Raw genomic sequence first — 20,314 nt, 5'->3', positions numbered from 1 at the left:
CTTGCCCTCCTTTGGCACGCCCTTAATGGCGTCCGCTGCTCTTCCAAGGCGGGAAATCCTCGGATTTGGCGGGAAGCGTCGCCCAGTGGCGGGAAACTCTGCAGATGGCGGGAACAAGTTGGAAATGGCGGACAATCGGCGGGAAACGACTGGTGATGGAGTCCGATGGCGTGGACCCTCCGGAACCGGCGGGAGACTTCTTTCTGAGGTAAACTTGCACTTTTCTTCAGGCACGCAGTACCCGGGTGTTGCGGGCACGTAATCCTGCCGACTACGCCAAAGTTGACGCGCCCCCTGGGACATATTCCTTTTTGAGGGGAATACCCGGCACCGGATCAGATGGGGGGTTGTAGTCTCCGAGCGGCTGTGACCCGGCCCCGTGCCCAGGGCGTCAAGCTCAGTGTTATGTGGCAGTCCTACAGATGTTATTAAGAGTTCTTTTGTGTCGACTACGCCACCCGTTGTGATGCGGTCACTGTGGCCGCCGCTGCAGCAGGGTCCGCTGAGGCTGATGGTGGATGCGCAGCTTGGTGGGATAACCCCCAACGGGAGGGGTATAGCCTCAGAGGGGACAGGCGCAGAGGATGGGGGTTGTGGTGGTGCGGTGCAGCCGGCAATGAAGACAGACTCGGGTTATGCAGTTAAGGGTGTTTACTTACTGCAGATGTTGTACTGGTCACTCCAGCTGCTAGTGACCACCCGAGCCGTGCTGCGTCCACCAGGTCCTGGATCCAGCCAACCCCCAAACAAGTCCGGAGCGTGGCCCTGAGCTCTCCCTCTGTCCTTTCTTCAGCCGTCCCCACCAGTGATTCACCTAGGTCCAGCTCCCTCGGGCCTTCTGTTGGGACACCCTTGGCCTTGGGTTCCCTGACCCTTTATGTGGTGTGCCTTCGGGGTGAATGTGGTGGGTGGCCGTGGCAGATGCTGCCCACGGCCTCCGGTCTCTGGCTGGGGATTGTTTTTACCCCCACCAGCTTGGGTTCCGGTACCCTGATGCTGACTCCTCACCCGGTGCTCTAATTTGGGTTCTTGGGTCCCTTCAGTCTTCCCCCTCTGGGTCTTTCTCTGCTCCACTCTCTCTCTCTCCAGGGCTGCTGTTTCCTTCTCTCTCCTCTCCAACTCACTTTCTGCGTCTGAACTTGTCCTCTGCAGCTGACTGACCCTGATCTAAGTTGGTGCCCTCCTTATATATCCCTCTATGTGTGAGCTCAGGTGACCAGCACCCAATGAGCTCCTATCACTACCCAGACTGCTCCCCCTATCTGCCCCTACACTACATGGGATGTACCACCCCCCTCCCACTCCAGCCAGGAACAGGCTCGGTTGTACCTGCACATTTCTAAGTGGGAGTACCGTCGGCCTGCTCCTCTGAAATGGGATGTATGTAGTGCATGCAGTCTATCTGAGCTCAGTTCCACACTCCATCCTTACCCGGGAGTGGAATATCACACCTCTGGGTTGAGGTGCAATACCCCTGTAGCAGCCGAATCCTCAGGGTGCTACACTATAATATGCAAACATTGAACATATGAGATTCAAACTGTATTACTGCTACAGAAAATATGTTAGAAAAATGAAGATACTTAGTGCACAAATTGGCCAATTCAAGAGAACCCACAAGCTGCAACAGGGCATACCCCTTTGATGGGACCCTAACCTTATATGCCTCCCCTGGGCTGAACGCCTACAAATTTAAGGACAGACACAATCCAGATGTAATTAAAAACACCTTAGGCTGATGTGAGGAGTGCTCAGTAAGAAAAGTACACTCAGTAGTACACTCCTTTCTGATCGAGCACTCTTCCCATCAGTCTAAGTAGTTTTAAATTAAACCTGGAGCCTGCCTGCCCTTAAATTTGCAGGCTTTCAACCAGAGAGAGGCATATTAGGTTAAGGTCCCATCAAAGGCATAGTCCTTTTCCGGCTGGTAGGCTCTAATAAATTGGCTAATTTAGGAGCTAGTACATTCATTTTTTAATACTTTTCCTATAGCAGTAATGCAGTTCCAATTTCATATATTCATTATTTGCATGTTGTAGCATTTCAGAGTGCAGCTTTATTTTCTTGGTTGCAGTACAGATTTCAAAATGATCTAACGTCAAGTCCTTTTGCTGCTAGGCAAAAAACAAGTCTCTTATTGTTTTCAGTCTTCAGTAGTAGCTTCTTTGCAGCAATTTAATCATAGAAGCCTGCTTCTCACATTCTCCTATGGACAGTTAGTGTTGAGAATGTGTCTGCTATATGTCTGTGTATCATATATGAGGGTGCAGTCAATTTGCTTCTAAGGCTTGTAACTCTTGATGAACTTATCTTCTGCAGCAGAGATAACATTGATCTTTTCCTGGGCAGTCCTCAATAAAGCCAGATTCATCATAGTGATTGATGATTTTCATTGCTGCATTTAAGATACATTCATACATTCAAGGAACTAGCAATTTTCTGGATTGATTAACCTTCATTTCTTAAAGTAATACAGACTGTTGTTTATTTCTACTTAGTTGTGTGGGTCTTATAAAATTCAGGCTTAAAAGTTTGTGTTATAGGGCTCAACCTTGTATGGGACTATGATGGTCATAAAGACTTTATGAAGGCAGATGATTCTACAAATGAACTCTTGAGGAAGTTTACCTATTTATTTTAAGTCATTCGAGGTGACTACTTAATTAAGCTGCTTTAGAATGCCAAGGAAGTGCAAAGCTGTCATCATAGTGAAAGTGAGATACTTTGAGGAATCGAAAGTTTAACATTGTAATCTGGTTAGTTTCACACGTTTCTTTATTCCTTTTTTCCATATTTGTTATTTCATGGTTTTGCTACCTTCAGTCTGAATTTACAATGTGCACATTGCAATAAGAGCAAGGAAAAACATTGCATGAGGAGGTGTATCCAAACTATTGATTTATACTGTACATACACACACTCACCTCTGAAGGGAGAGAAACTGCAGCTATATCCCTCTCCTTCCCCTCTTCTTGTCTATTATTTACCGTTGTATACTACGTAATTTTTTTCTTCATTAAAGAGATTTACAGATAATATAGTAGGGCCGATTTTCACTGGATTTTTAAAGGGAAGTCATCAGCAGGATTTCACATCCCAACCTATTTATATGCACATTAAGCTCTTTGAAAGATAAGCCCAGGAATACTTTTGCATGGCCAGTCCATTCCTCCATTACTGAGAAATCAGCATTTAAATTAATATGAAAATGACGCTGAAGAGCTATTGTAGTTTTGAAGCCTCTGTCACTTCAGCTCTATTCCATGGTCAGCACGGCCTCCTCCTGCTTAACTGGCAGCTGCTTTACTTGAAGTCACCCAGCATAGAGGCTGTTTGTCAAAACGGAGGATGCAGCACTGGTTGTGGAATAGAGCGGTAGTGACAGAGGCTTTATATCTACACCCTCGATTGCATATGAATTAAATGCAGTTTTCTCAGTAAGAGACGAACAGACTGGCCATGTAAAGGTATTGCTGGACTTGTCTTTAAAGGGAACCTCTCACATGAAAAACACTATTAACCTGCAGATATGGAGTTATTAGCTTTCTGAACCTGGCCGGTGCCTGCACTTAAAGCCCCGATGCCAGGAGAAAATGACCTTTGTTCCCCCCGTCAGCGTTTGGGTTTCAGTCATGGGGGTTTAGTCACTGCTCAGTATATAGAGAGTGGCAGCTGTAACCATGTTACAGCACTGGCTAGGGCTGGTTATCAGTCAGTATGGGGTTGCTGTTACAACCGCCGCTATCTATACACAGAATGGTGACTGAACCCTTGCCGGTAGCATCCCCATGACTGAAACCCAAACGCTGCCGGGGAGAATAAAGTTAATTTTCTCCCAGTCACAGGGCTCTAAGTGGGGGCGCTTCACGGTGTCAGAATGCTATTAACCTGCAGATTAACTCTATATCTGCAGGTTAATAGCATTTATTCACGTAACAGGTTCTCCTTAAAAAATGTACATGCACATGTAAATAGTGTGTGTGGTGGGGTGAACTCCTGCTGACAGATTCCCTTTAAATGCACCTTTGAAATATTAAATACACTTTTGTATGCATATGACATAAATTACATACGAGTCAATTTACCTGACTGATTTTCAAGCTTTCTTCACTAAATAGCCTGTTAGCCATTTTCATAGTATAACTGTTGGATGTCTGATTCATGCTTGAAGAAAATTCCTCAAAAACTTGGGGGATATTTAGTATTTGAACGGCATCAGAAGCCTGTTGAAAACATTTTTATAGTTACAATATTTATTACTAGAAAATCATCAGAAGCAAGCAGTCAAAGCACGTATATGAGTACTTTGAAAGATATAGTGTCGAAATTTATATGCATAGAACCTGTATACAGGGTTCAGTAAAATAATAGACAAAATCATAAGAAAAATTTTACACAAAGAACCTTGAAAATGGTACAGTTTTATTGAAAAACACAAAACATAGATCATTAAAAATAATTAAAAAGTTTGAAACCAGTAGGTGGCACCATAACACAAATTGTATGTGTAGCTGGAGGTGAATTGAAAGTCACATGACTATTGGTAAAATAATGCTACAATAAGTTACATAATAATAAAAAAAAGGTGGGATAATATACAACCTACAAAATATATGATATTCTAGATATATTGTACACGTAATGCTATATGCAAGGGATCAAAGGCAAGGGCGGACATGTACCCGATGCAGCCAGTGCAGCTGCATCGGGGCCCAGAGGTGGAGGGGGGCCATTACAGGGCGGCTAATAATGAGGGTAATCTAACCTGCTTCTCGGAGTCCGAGGCTATGTTGGGCCCATGGCCAGATTGCCCTCATCATGTGCAGCGGGCAGGAAGCGATCCCTTCAGCTCCGCTGCCTACAGGGGAAAATGGCAGCAGAGCTGCAGGAATCTGTCCTCTACTGCCTGCCCAGCGCTTTCTCTCTGACACAGGCATGTACCGCTTGATGACGTCAGCATGCAGCACGTGCCTGTGTCAGAGAGAAAGTTGGCAGTGACGAAGAAAGAAGCAGTGATGATGCGAGGGATTGGACGGTGAGGTGAGTGTTGTTTTTTTTCCAATACACTGGGGGGAAGACAATATTGTGAGTGGGGGAGAACAATTGTGTGAGTGGGGGGGAGAACAATGCTGTGAGTGGGGGCGGGACAATGGCGTGAGTTGGGGAGAAAAATATATTGTTCTATGAGCACCGACAGAATATATCATACCAGTCACATATTATCCTGTATATAACATCAGATGTCTGTGCACACTGTATATTACATAAAGTATACTGTACAGGGCAATATGTATATTACATAAAGTATACAGGATAATATGTGACTGGTATATGATATACTGTGACGACAGACATCAGATGGTATGTACTGGATAATATGTCACTGTACTATAAGTACAGGCAACAGATATTACCATATCTGTGAGTGGGGGCAACGACAATGGTGTGAGTTGGGGAGAACAATATATTGTACTATGAGCACAGACAGCATATATTATACCATTCACATATTATCCTGTATGCATCATCTGATGTCTGTGTATGCAGTATGGGTGAATAATTTTTCAGAGGGGCCACATAACAGACCATGACTGTCGTGGAGGCCAAATCAATAGGCTGAAATTAATTCTGCTCAATATGAATATTAACACATTAATTACAATTCATATTAAAATAAAATAATAATTATATCATATAATATTAAGGGCATGTGGGGGCTCTGCTTTGTGTGGATGACACAGTGTCCCCCATCGCTCTCCTGCATAGTTGCACTTCTCTCTGCCCTGCTGAGGGCAGAGCACAGCACTGTTCTGCACATGTGCGGGGAAAGGTCAAAGAGCGGGGGCACATGCGCATTACAGTACTGTGCTCTGCCCCCAACAGGGCAGAGAGAAGTTCAACTACGCAGGAGCGCGACGGGGAACAGTGTGTGGAAGACGTAGGATGCTTCATCCGCACGAAGCAGAGAAGGAGGACAGCATCGCAAGAAGAGAGGAGGCGCTGGATCAAGACCAGCGATGCCTATCCGACCGGACTGCGCCGTAGGTGAGTATAATAAAACATTTTTTTTTGCCTTACAGGGCATCATTTATACAGCATTCCAGAATGCTGTCACATGGGGCTGAAAGATGGTGGATGTAGGTTTTATGGGAAAAAGCTGGTGACAAGTTCCATTTAAGTATACTGACATCTACCCTATATACAGTATGAGTCCACACACAGCCCCCCATATGCAGTATGAGCCTCCACATAACCTCTCTATGTACAGTATGAGCCACCACATAGTCCTTTATATATAGTGTGAGCCCAACATGTTCCCCTATATCCAGTATGAGCCCTCACATAGCCACTCTATATACAGCATGAGCCCTCTACGTACAGTATGAGCCCTCACATAGCCTGTTATACAGTATGAGCCCCCACATAGCCCCCTAGACACATTAGGAGCCTGCACATAACCTATGTACAGTATGAGCCACCACATAGCCCCTTATATACAGTGTGAGCCCCCACATGTCCTCCTGTATTCAGTATGAGCCCTCACATAGGCCCCTGTATATAGGCACACATCATATACACATATATATATAAGAAAATAAAACACACTCACCTCGCTCCCGCTCCTCCAGTACGCTACTTCAGTCTCCGATGCACTGGATATCTGCACAGCAGACACAATGAGGTGACGTCATCACGTCTGCGGTCTCAGTCGCACACACTGATTGGTGGAAGAAGGTGCCGGTGGCTCCCTCCCCCACCAATGTATTCTCCACTGTCTGCATCCTGAGGGTGCAGATAGCAGTGGTATCTGGATGAGGGACATGGGATACAGGCCTGGGAGGGCACGGTGCAGCCCATGGGCCACTGTTTTCAGTCCTTTGGCTGCACTTTGCCCAAGTCTGGTGTATGATATACTGTGACCACAGACATGAGATGATGTCTGTAACACAGTATATTACAGACCAGTCATATATTAATCTGTGTACTGAGTACTATACAGTGTGCACATGCCTACAGTGTTATCTGCTCTGAACTGATCACACCTGGACCTGGCTGCAGGCCTCCTGCCCCGGCCCCCTGCTGACCTCTTCTCATGCTCCTCTCCAGTCTTCCATGAGGAAGCATCCTGGCCAGCACACTGGTGAGGCAAGATCTACAGACACGCCCACACAGTGTGCACACTGTGTGGTCATGTTTATAGCACTTCTAGGCAGCAGACCCTGGAGGCCCGCAACTGCTGCTGGGGAGACCGGCCCGGGGGGCACTTGCCTCTCTACCCCCGGCCCAGCCCGCCCCTGTCTGACACCCCTTCCACTACAGGCAACCGACCAGATGGAGACCCAACTTGGAGTCTCCACATTTCAAAAAATTATGGGCAGACAGCACTAAAGTGGCATCATTTTCCCTAGAGTATAAATATTATCATGGGGCTCTGACACCCTTTCCACTACAGGCAACCCACAAGATGGAGACCCTTCTTGGAGTCTCCAAATTTGAAAAAAATATTATTAACATCAGCAGCCGTAATAACAGCAGGCACAAAAACTACGACAAAGGTGTCACAAACTGCAACGTGAGATTAATGCAGCACACTAAAAACTACACCATCGAATAGTCTGCCCAGTCTGCGACTGGGGTGCAAAAGTCATTGGAGATCCATGACTTGTTTATCTTGATGAAAGTTAGGCAGTCTACACTTTCAGGGGACAGTTGGAGGCGCTTATCTGTCAGGACACCACCAGCAGTGTTGAAGACACTTTGAGATTACGCTGGCTGCCGGGCATGACAAAACCTCCAACGTGTGACAGGCGAGATCAGGCCACTCTTCCATTTTTGACAACCAAAATGGAAAAGGGTCTAAATCCCCCCAATGGCATGGATATTGAGATCGAGATACACCTGCTCTCCAGTTAACTACATGTCAGACTTGTACTTTGTTCTGCCGGTGCACAGGTTGGTCTAAAAAATGTGTGAAACGACTCACAGAAATTGCTCCTACTACTTACACTGCTGTTGCTAATGTTTTTTCGTTGACGACGGTCCTGGGGTTGGAAGTCTATAACTGCGATGCACACTGTGCCTCACTACTGTCTTGGGGAAAACCACTCTTAAGATTGTCTACAAGCATGTTTTGATACTCCAGCATGGAGTGGATCTAACAGAGTGGCAACCCAGTAGTCAGCACTATTTCTAATCCTAACAATATGGGCATCATGATGTAGATAGTGAAGCAAGAAGGCGCTCATGTGTCGGGCACTTACATGAAGTCCAAGTCCTTGGTGTGTTGGTGGTAGGTTAACACTCAAGCTTACTTCCTCAATCACCATCCACGGACAACAGAGAGGGGATCATTATCCTCTTTGTCTCCTGACTGTTGTGCGTCCATCCCATCTTGTCCTCCTCCATTTGTTCCTCGGCTCCTGCCCCTTCAGTAACAGTTTGTCTTGTACCATGAGTCCACCTCGATCGCTGTAATCCACCCTTCCTTGCCACCCACCTGTGCGACGACAGTCTGAAACTTAGAGATATTGTTATCCCTTCTGCATCCTCCTCTACTTCCTCCCCTTCCTCTGGGACCACCACTTCCTCCCGCAGACTATTCAAAGTGTGCTCCAGCAGATAGATGACCAGAATTGTGATGCTGATGATGGCATTGTCAGCGCTAACCATCTTAGTAGCCATTTTGAAACTGTGCAGAAGGGGGCAGAGGTCCTTCATCTGTGCCCACTCCGCAAGCGTGATTTGCACCACTTCCAGGCTATGCACAATGAGATACTGCACCAGAGCTCGCCGCTGTTGCCACAGTTGCTGCAACATGTGCAGAGTTGAATTCCAGTGTGTCGGCACATCGCATATCAACCGGTTAACCAGTAGGCTTCAAGACCTCTGTAGCAATGCAAGTCGATGACTCACGGGGTGTGAACGGCAGAGTGAGCACACAGCGACCATGCTTTCTGCAGCAGCGTATCCAGGCCAGGATAGTGGCGGAGAAATTTCTGTACCACCAAGTTGAGGATGTGAGCCATGCAAGGCATGTGTGTGAGGTTGCCCTGGCGAAGGGCTGCCACCAAGTTCACACTGTTAATCGCACACAGCCTTCCCTGGTTCCAGGTTCAGTCGAGATAGCCATTGCTGAAACTCGGCCTGGATAGCTGTCCACAACTCTTGAGCTGTGTGACTGCGATCTCCAAGGCATATTAATTGAAACACTGACTGATTAAGGTGAGCCCTGGCTGCACAGTATGGAGGTGGGGTGGGATTCTCTATGCACTGTTGGAACATGTGTCTCATTAAAGCAGAGGTTGAGGGTGCAGGTGGAGGCCCTAAAGGAGGTGGAGGAGGCAGAAGCAGTGGAGGAAGTGTTCGATACAGAGGTTTCTCCCGCCGGCCTTGGTGATTCCAAGACTTATGGAGCAGCCCCTTCCTTGCCACTTCCCCCCTGCCACCAGAGTCACCCAGTGCCCAGTTAGCGAGATTTAACGCCTCTGGCCATGCTTGCTCATCCAGGTGTCAGTGGTGAAATGCAGCCTGTCAGACAGATTTTTTCAAGTAACAAGTGATGTTGTCTGTGACAGGCTGGTGTAGTGCAGGCACAGCTTTCTTAGAGAAGTAATGGCGACTGGGCAACTGGTACTGGTGGACTGCGATGGCTATCAGCTTTCGGAAACCGTCTGTATCCACCAAGCAGAAATGCAGCATTTCCGTGGCCAACAGATTGGAGATGGTGGAGTTCAAGCTCTTTGCTTTGGCATGTGTAGGAGGAAACAACCTTTTACGTGACCACAACTGCAGGACAAGAGCTGGCTACTGTGCTGACAGATGATGGAATAGGGTGAACACGACAAACTGCTGGACTGTGAGGAGGCAGAGATGTTCTGGTGGATTGAGAAAGATATGGTATGCTCGGTGAAATAAAAACAGCAGGCATGTCCACTTCCATAACAGCTGACGGACTCTCCCTCACAATGACTTTAGTGGGAAAACAAGTGGAGGTTCTGTGCCCGGAGACCTGTGTGAGAACACTTGCCACGGTGACGGTGGAGGAAGAAGCAGCAGATGCGGTTGATAGGGCGTCCGGTGGTTGGCGAGGCCAGCTAGTCTGCTTTTTAGCGCAGTGAGATTCCCAGTCTAACGCATGTTGATCACACATGTGCCGGTTCATGCATGTAATAGTCAAATTATTGCAATTTTTGCCTCTGCTGAGTCGTTTTTTACAAAGTTGGCAGATAACATGATTTGGGTCATCCTTTGTGGTCTAAAAAAAGGCCCAGGCTAGGCAACCCTTGCTACCCCTGTGAACTGCAGATCCGCGACTGCTGATGGCCACAGCCACAGTTTTGGCTGAGGATGCAGTGCTTGTCGTGGTTGCATCACTCCGTGTCTGTGCGGAAAGCCGCAACGTAACCTCCTCGTCTTCCTTCTCCTCCACCTCCTCTGTTGAGCTGCTAAGCTGCATGCCTCTGGGTTCACACCAAGTGGGATCTACAACCTCATTGTCAACCTCTCTGTTCTCCCATTCCTCGCCCTGAGAGTCACCCTCCTCCTCTTCCTGCCCTGACAGCACAGTACAGTCCGTGTGCGCCTCAGGTATCTGAGTCTCATCAAGTTAACCTCCACTCCCCAGGGTTAATGTCTGGTGATGAGGGTCTGGATTCTGCTCGGACTCTACTTCGTCTGGCCACGGATCCAACTGAAAAAAATTTTGGGCATCGGTGCAGATGCTTTCCTCCTCTTGAGTCTGAGAATTTTTGGATCAGACATCTGATGCCCATGGAAAATAGAATGTGTGAACAGTAGTGATGAACGAGCATGCTCGCTCCTGCTCGGTACTCACCCGAAAATCTCACTGCTCGAGATGCTCGGCGCTCGCCAAGTATTTCCGGGGTTGCTTGGCGGGAGCTCGGGTCCCCTCCCTGCATGTTTGGCGCTCTTTTATATATTATGCACATATCCATCTCAACTAACAGTCCTTCTGAGGACTAATCCAGCTGCATAGATATCAGTGCTAGGCAGGCAGGCAGTGTATGTGGCCAACTGCAGTGCTTATAGCAAGAGGGTCCATTCCAGTTCTGTCTGCTGCTGGTGCTTTTACAAATATTTGTAGAAATAGCCCCAGGTATCAGGGGCCAGGAATAATTATTTTTTGAATCTTAATCCTCATTAGTTGCTTAAAAAGCAATCCAGAGAATATAGTTTTTCTGCTCCATTTGTTTGTTGGCACTGCAGAATACAGCCAGTTCCTTTCCATATTACAGCGCTAAAAATCCAAAACTGTGGTTTGTCCGTCACATGGATCACATATAAGTGCGCTCAAAATTCTGCCATTTCTGGCCTCCATTAAAATTTTGTTGCAGCATGTTAGCGAAATTATTGACACCAGTTCGCTGTTAAAAAATAGTTACTTACAGGCCACCTATTTAAAACTGTGGTTTTCCGTCACACGTATCAAATATAAGTTCGCTCCAAATTCAGACATTTCTGGCCACCGTGTAAATTTTGTTGCAGTGTGTTAGTAAAGTAATTGACACCAGTTCACTGTGAAAAATAGTAAACTACAGGCCAGCTATTTAAAACTGTGGTTTTCCGTCACGTGTATCACATATAGGTTTTCTCCAAATTCAGCCATTTGTAGTGAACGTAGAAAATATTGTCCTCCATTTAAAATGGGCAAGGCGTGTGGCAAGGGATGGGGAAGTGGATATGATGGTGATGATGTGCATGCAGAGGACGAGGCCGTGGGCTAGCTGAAATTGTGCCACAACAAACACGCACATCTCACTCGACTTTCCTGTCCCAATTAATAGGTGACAGCAGAACACCACTATTGAACACAGAGCAGTGTCAAAAGATTATTGGTTGGATAGCAGATAATGCTTCCAGTTACTTAGCCACCACCACCACTACCCTGTCTTCTACATGGTCATGTCTCAGTAGCCGTGAGTCTGGACCGCATATTCCTCACCCTGATCCTCCTTCCTCCCACCATGCCGAGTGCCTGGAGACAACTGATCCCACACTGGACACTCTGAAGAGCTGTTCATTTTTCCATTTATAGATTCGGGCCTCTTGCCTGGTCCACTTGAAGCGGGGCAAGAGGAGATCGCATGTAGCGATGCCCAAATATTTGAGCAGCCACGGTCACATGAAGGCGACAGTGGGAAACTGTCACAAGAGGTGGATGATGATGAGACACAATTGTCAGAAAGTCAGGAGGAGGACCAGGGTATGGAAGTGCAAGATGAGGTGGTGTATGATGAAGTCACTGACCCAACTTGGCAAGGTGACATGCAGAGCGAGGACAACAGCACAAAAAGGGGGAGGGAGGCGTAGCACCATAACAGGCAAGAACAAGCAGTGTGGTGGCTGCAGACAGAAGGCGGGCAACCGTTCCCTTTAACATCAACACGATGGAAGTAGCCAGTACAACTGTTAGGTCTTCCCGAGTCTGGTTGTTTTTTAAAGACTCTGCCGATAACCCCAAAAAGGCCATTTGCACCACCTGCCAGGCCAGCATCAGCTCATCAGCAGGGGTAGCAAAACTAGCAGCCTGACCACCACCAGCATGATCAGGCACATGGCAGCAAAGCACCCGACTAAGTGGGCTGAACCCCAGGGTCCAGCAACAGTGTCTGCGGGTGACACCACTGCTTGTTCAGCTGTTGTGCATGCATTCCAATCCCCTGTCCATGGCGCATGCCAAGATGCCTATCACCCTGCACCTGTCATTGAACACTCTCAACTAGCACCATCAGCAAGCACGTCCACGTCCCAGCACAGTGTTCAGTTGTCCCTACCCCAGTCCTTGGAACGCAAGTGCAAATACACAGCTAACGCCCCACATGCCACAATACTAAATTCACACATTTCGCGAATACTTGCGCTCGAAATGTTGCCTTTCAAGCTCGTGGAGACGGAAGCTTTCCGCAACCTCATGGCGACTGTCCCTCGGTACTCGGTCCCCAGCCGCCACTATGTCTCCCGGTGTGCCATCCCCGCATTACACGAGCATGTGTCCTACAACATTAGCCGTGCCCTCAACAACGCAGCTACTGGGAAATTCCACCTAACCACGGACACGTGGACAAGTGCTTGTGGACAGGGACGGTACATCTCGCTAACTGCACACTGGGTTAACATAGTCGGACCTTGGGATGGAACACGTCCTCCCGATGCTGAGGATTGCGGGCCCTGCGTTAATCAGGGTTGCCCCCACATTCTACAGCTCCTGCACCTCCTCCTCCTCTTCAGCATCCATCTCTGAACTGACCACATCATTTGCAAGCTAGAATCACTGCAGCACTGCCTCAGCCAAGCGACAACAGGCTGTGCTGAGGCTAATATGCTTAGGTGACAAACCACACAATGCTGAAGAGCTGTGGACAGCTCTGAAAGAGCAGGCAGACCTGTGGCTGACACTGCTGAACCTATAGCCAGGCATGGTCGAGTGTGACAATGGCTGGAACCTGGTGGCGGCTCTTAGGCGAGGTGAGCTCACACACGTACCATGCCTGGCCCATGCCATATGCTTAACCTCGTGGTCCAGCGGTTTCTGAAAACCTACCTGGATCTGTCGGATCTGTTTGTCAAAGTACGCCGCCTGTGTGCCCATTTTAGAAAGTCAGATACAGCTGTCGTCGCTCTTGCCCTATGTTAGGGGGAGCGGTTGCAGACAACTTTATTTAATGGAACGCAACCGACCCCGGGGTCCGCGATGCAGCCTAGAGGACTGCTGCCGAACACTTCCCGGGTGGAAAGGCAAATGACAACTAAATGATAAACCCTTCCGTGTTAACTTCACACCGGACGTGGTATAGCGGGACGCTCTATCTCCGTTTACTGCATGGAGGAGAGAGCGACCGGCGACGCACCTAACAATAATCTTATCCCTTCGTGTTAACGCACACGGAAGGGTAAGACGGTACGCACAATCTCCAAGAACCGCAGGGAGACGTGCGTCCGTGGGAACAGCAGTAGCCCTGTCTTTGATACAGGCGCTACGCTATGGGGATTGGCGCTAAAGCGGTTCACACAATCTCCAAGAGCCGCAGGGAGACGTGTCACCGGACTATGAGCAGTAGCCCTGTCTTCGGTACAGGCGCTACGCTATAGGAGACGGCGCTAGCTTGCAGGTGATTCCCGCCGGGTATTCGAGCACTCAGCCGGCGTGCTACCGGACTGAGTAAACCCGCTCTATTAAACTCACAGGCGGCTCGGGGTGTAAGGGCGAACCCCCTGGTCAGAGCCAGTCAGCGAAGCGAAGCTACCTGCCTCTATGAAGCTAACCTGCCTCTATGGAGCTAAACCTGCCTAGCGGAAACTATGGCTCTTTGAGCCCGGAGTCAGCGTTCACACCACAAACAGCTAGCTCAAATGATCTGAGCGCATCGCCATGTTTGTGGGCGGGCCTTTTAAAGATTAAGCCCTGCCCCACTGTCGCACCATTGGTGACGACACCTCCTGACCAATCAGGCGGTGCCAGGTCACCGGGTCAGGTGGGTGCCAAACCACCAATCATGATCCGCCAGGTCACGGACATGCTCAGTGTGGCGAATCCTGAACTTAGACTCCACGAGCCCTGTCTCCCTCTGCAGCCTATGCTTAACACTGCTAGGCACAAATGCCTGGTAGACAATCTGCAGAGCTTGTGGAACAGCTAGGCGTTGAGGCAGACAACAATGCTGAGCAGTATCAGCCCTGGCTGGCCTGGAATGGGAGACCACAGAAGGTCCTGGACCCATTTCGAATCCAGCCCCTGGCCGACACCTAACATTATCCCCCTCCACTTGACACATATTTTCCTCCATGAGCCGGGGGGGGGGGGGGGGCAAGGATGTGGTCCAACGGGTCACAGAGAGGATTCATGAAATAGTGACCCCTCCGGTGTACAGGGCACCCTCTATAAGGACGGGAAGCAGTGACAAGTGGTTCTCTATGCATAGGATCCCTCACGGGTGACAGAGAGGAAGGACCCGCCGGTCTCTGGCGAAAAGATTTATCTCTCGCACAGACGGGACGCGCGAGAACAAAGTCCTTGACGTCCTGGCGCCACCGGGGCCACCAATAGGACCGTAGAAGGGACTTAGTGGTACGTTTGACCCCCAGGTGAGCTCCGGACTTAGGGGCATGAGCCCAGGAGAGCACCATGCTCCGTAGATTAGGGGAAACAAACGTCCTCCCCGACGGAACCGGGTTGGAGGACACTGCAGCCACTCTCTCCTCCTGAGAATTCTCTGCGAGATAGTCTGACAAGGGCCGGGTTCTAGAAACCGACAATGAATCTGTACTGGGTGTTGCAATGATAAGAGGATCAGAGACTACCCTCCGGGTGACTTTGCCCAAACACTGAGATGCACAATTCTCACTCCAGGAAGAAATTCTCCCCTACTTCCAGTCAATGTGTGGAGAATGACAACGTAACCAGGGGAGACCCAACAACACCTCGTCTAACCCACCGGGAATAATAAGAAAAGAAATAACCTCCCGGTGGCCCTCAGGAAATGACATGGTGAGAGGGATCGACCGATGAGTGATTTGCACATCCAGGAGTGACCCATTGGCAACACTAATATTCATTGGCCTAGAGAGTGGCTCAGTAGGGATGGCATGTCTGTGGGCAAATGTAGATGATAGAAAATTGCCCTCAGCACCAGAGTCCACCCACGCCTTGGCAGTAACTGCAGATTTACCGAAGGACAAGGTCACCTTATATGATAGGTTGGGGGAAGAGGGCCCAGAATTTAATGTACCCCCACCTATGGTAGTAAGACCTACTCGTTTTACCGGCTGCTTGAAACCCTTATTTATGGGGTGCTCCAAGGGATGTGCAGAACGGGAGCGAGAGGGACTAGACTCATTCTGGGATACATCCATAGCCTCAGGCTCCGGGTCGGAGGTCTTGGATTTGGGTCTAAAGACGCCTGGTGCCAACAGGTACTGGGGACTGCCAACCTCTAGCTCTAACCTGTGTTCTGCATGACGTAAGTCTATACGGTCAGCGAGAGATATTAACTCCTCCAGGGAGGTTGGAATCTCTCTGGTAGATAAAGCATCTTTAATATGCCCAGCCAGACCCTTCCAGAACACCGGGATAAGCGACCGCTCAGACCAATCCAGCTCAGCCGCTAAGGTTCTGAACTGGACGGCATAGTGACTGGCGGTGGCCGAACCCTGGACCAACGCAAGGAGCTTAAGAGCCGTATCATGCGTGACCTGAGGACCCAGGAAAACACTCTTTAGGGTCTTAAGGAAGAGACCCGCATTTACTACCACCAGGTCGTTCCGCTCCCATAGAGGAGTAGCCCACTCCAGAGACCTGTGAGAAAGCAATGAGATGATATATCCCACTTTGGCTCTTTCGGAGGGGAACTGTGCCTCCATCATCTCCAAGTGAATGGAGCATACATTAATAAAACCCCTGCAGAGTTTACTGTCCCCAGAAAATTTCTCCGGGAGAGCAAACCGGGGTAATGGGGCACTTGCAGTGGTTGCAGTATTCGCCGCAGCCGAGTTAATAATATTGGCTGCTAAAGTTGCCGCCTGGGACGCTACTGCAGTGATATCAACAGCCGGAGCAGTTTGTTCCAGAGTTCTAAGCCTGGTCTCCAGTTGCTGTATGTAGCTCTGCAGTTGCTGGTTGTCGGTCATGTTCGGCAAGACCCTGGCGCTCAGATACTGTTAGGGGGAGCGGTTGCAGACAATTTTATTTAATGGAACGCAACCGATCCCGGGGTCCGCGATGCAGCCTAGAGGACTGCTGCCGAACACTTCCCGGGTGGAAAGGCAAACGACAACTAAATGATAAACCCTTCCGTGTTAACTTCATACCGGACAGGGTATAGCGGTACGCTCTATCTCCGTTTACTGCACGAAGGAGAGAGCGACCGGCGACGCACCTAACAATAATCTTATCCCTTCGTGTTAACGCACACGGAAGGGTAAGACGGTACGCACAATCTCCAAGAACCGCAGGGAGACGTGCGTCCGTGGGAACAGCGGTAGCCCTGTCTTTGATACAGGCGCTACGCTATGGGGATTGGCGCTAAAGCGATTCACACAATCTCCAAGAACCGCAGGGAGACGTGTGACCGGACTATGAGCAGTAGCCCTGTCTTCGGTACAGGCACTACGCTATAGGAGACGGCGCTAGCCTGCGGGTGATTCCCGCCGGGTATTCGAGCACTCAGCCGGCGTGCTACCGGACTGAGCAAACCCGCTCTATTAAACTCACAGGTGGCTCGGGGTGTAAGGGCTGTAAGGGCGAACCCCCTGGTCAGAGCCAGTCAGCGAAGCGAAGCTACCTGCCTCTATGAAGCTAACCTGCCTCTATGGAGCTAAACCTGCCTAGCGGAAACTATGGCTCTTTGAGCCCGGAGTCAGTGTTCACACCACAAACAGCTAGCTCAAATGATCTGAGCGCACTGCCATGTTTGTGGGCGGGCCTTTTAAAGATTAAGCCCTGCCTCACTGTCGCACCATTGGTGACGACACCCGTGACCAATCAGGCGGTACCAGGTCACCGGGTCAGGTGGGTGCCAAACTACCAATCATGATCTGCCAGGTCACGGACATGCTCAGTGCGGCGAATCCTGGACTTAGACTCCTGGAGCCCTGTCTCCCTCTGCAGCCTATGCTTAACACTGCTAGGCACAAATGCCTGGTAGACAATCTGCAGGGCTTGTGGAACAGCTAGGCGTTGAGGCTGACAACAATGCTGAGCAGTATCAGCCCCAGATGGCCTGGAATGGGAGACCACAGAAGGTCCTGGACCCATTTCAAATCCAGCCCCAGACAGCTCACAGACTTGTGTGTGATGTCCCCATGCGTTGGAACTCTACATTGCAGATGTTGGGAAGGATTTGTGAGCAGAAGAGGGCAGTTGTTGACTACCTGCATCAATAAGGCTGTCGGTATTCAGCTCAGAGTCCACACATAAAACCTCAGGAGTGGACATGGGTGTTAGACATCTGTACCATCCTCCAAAACTTTGAGGACTCCACCAAGATGGTGAGCAGCGATGAAGCCATAATTAGCATCACCATCTTGCTTCTCTTATGAAACACTCTCTGCTCTCAATTAAAGAGGATGCATTGCAGGTGGAGCATGATGAGATGGAGCGAGGAACCATATACAGGGTGATTATACACAGCCCAGCCTCATATCATCCTAATGTGGATTGGGTGACGATGAGGAGGAGGAGGCGAAAGAACAAGAGCTAGTGTCCTGCGCTATAGACGGTACTACCTGCACAACTGTCATACCGTCTCTTCAGCATGGATGGCCTGAGGACAGGGAGGAGGAGAGCATGGTCAGTCGTCCTCTTGGTGAGGACAAGTAAGTCTTGCCTCTTTGCAGTCTGGCACACATGGCTGAGTTTATGTTACGCTTCCTTTCCTGTGACCCTCGCGTTGTCCAAATTTTGGGTGACAGTCATTACTGGTTAGTGACACTTCTAGACCCACACTACAGGGAGATCTTTATGTCTCTTATTCCTTTGCATGACGGGCCTAATAAAATGGGTCATTATGAGAAGGCCCTTGTTGCGGAATTAGTGAAAAAATTCCCATCTGAAAATGCTGGCGGCAGAGGTCACAGTTCATTGGACAACCAAGAAGTACAGGCGAGAGAGCCACAAATTTAATCCAGCAGAGGCAGGGGAACACTGTCAAAGTTCTGGGATAGTTTTCTCAGACCCTCCCATCGCACTGACCCTGAGGCGGGAGGTACTCTCACAAGGAGTGCAAAGTTTCGGAAGATGGTGAGGGAGTACCTTGCCAACCGTACCAATGTCCTCTGTGATTCCTCTGTGCCTTATAATTATTGGGTATCAAAGCTGGACACGTGGCATGAACTGTCTCTCTACGCCTTGGAGGTCCTGGCCTGCCCTGCCGCTAGTGTTTTCTCAGAGCGAGTTTTTAGTGCTGCCGGTCGAATTATAACCGATAGGCGCATTCGCCTGTCAACTGAAAATGCTGACAGACTGACTCTTATAAAAATGAACAAGGGTTGGATTGGGCCAGACTTCTCAACATCACCGAATGATAGCAGCGTAACATAAACTCAAATACAATGTCTTTTTTGGGGGAGGTCTAATTCTATTTCCATGCACCTCTGTCTTCACACCCAGACTTAGGTACTGTATATGCTTCTTGATTTTGTCTATTTGCTCTTGTCCTTCTCTGCATCCTCATCCTCCACCATGAGTACCCGAGCATTTTAGTGCTCGCTCATCACTAGTGAACAGCTCTGCAGACTCACCCATCTGTAGTTCCCTACAGTCAGTGGGTGGTTGGAGAGTTGTGACATGGGGGGAAACAGGGGTAATTGGGGTGACTGTACTGAATGTGATGTTAAGGTAGAGGAAGAGGAGGAGAGACCACTTGATGCAGCGCTTGCCATCCACTGGAGCACATGCTCTTTCTGTCTCTCATCTACAAGGCGTACCACTGTACGGCTGCCAAAGAAAGAGAGTGGAGTAGCCTGTCCAGTAACAGAAGTTGTTAGTTGTCTTTGGATAGGACGAGACAATGTTTATTCAGTAGAGCTTTCAGTAACATTAACACCTACCCCAAGTACACCTTGAACACCAGGCATATTCCCCCTTACATCACGACCTCGCTTTTTCCCACTCATGTTGGATGTACCCTTCCCCTCTTTTACCAGATGTTTCACCCTAGGCCCAGACCTGTCAGTCACCTGTCACTAAATGAACAATCAATATTTATTTGCTGAGATAGTGTGGCTGGAGCACACTATTAGCACAAACAATTTAGATTCTGAAATGTGGAATCATGGCTGGAGCAAAAATATGAGCACAAAATATTTGTATACTGAAATGTGGCCTGCTTTCTGGAGCACAAATTTTCAAATGTGGACTCCTGGCTGGACAAAAATATTACCAGCACAAAATATTTATATGCAGAAATGTGGCCTTGCTTAAGGACCACACTAATAGCAGAAAGAATTTAGATTTTCAAATGTGGACTCCTGGCTGGAACACAATATTATCAGCACAAAAGAGTTATGTGATGAAATGTGGCCTGGTGTCTCTGGACCACACAATTAGCAAAAATGATTGATCTGCCGGAAGGACGATTTCCCAGCCACACAGGATCCTATCTATCTGAACTAGCTGAATGACAATCAACCACCTAGATAACTATCTGCCTAACAAGTAGCAGCAGCAGGAGCAACCTCTCTGCACTGTTACACAGACAAAATGGCACCAAAACAACATGTCCGCTCTTTATATGGAGAGGACCATGTGCCTTCAGCAGCCAATGACGCAAGCCCTTGTGTCTGGATGTTGAGGATGGTT

At 48.8% G+C, this 20,314-nt stretch overlaps 1 protein-coding gene across 1 annotated transcript in view; it reads right to left on the bottom strand.

The window, feature by feature from the left end:
- Window positions 1-20,314, bottom strand: part of LOC141265510 (serpin B6-like) — a 106,133-nt gene that overhangs the window by 75,071 nt on the left and 10,748 nt on the right. Inside the window, exon 4 of the mRNA XM_073678677.1 lies at window positions 4,086-4,223. Coding sequence (XP_073534778.1) covers window positions 4,086-4,223 — 138 coding nt within the window. The remainder of the gene's footprint in view (window positions 1-4,085; window positions 4,224-20,314) is intronic.

This window comes from Phyllobates terribilis, unplaced genomic scaffold (assembly GCF_046119375.1).
Source record: "Phyllobates terribilis strain yellow unplaced genomic scaffold, ASM4611937v1 Scaffold_4__5_contigs__length_816908805, whole genome shotgun sequence".
Lineage (NCBI taxonomy): Eukaryota > Metazoa > Chordata > Amphibia > Anura > Dendrobatidae > Phyllobates > Phyllobates terribilis.
Note: the sequence above shows the minus strand (reverse complement) of the source record. Positions and strands in the feature narration are given on the sequence as shown.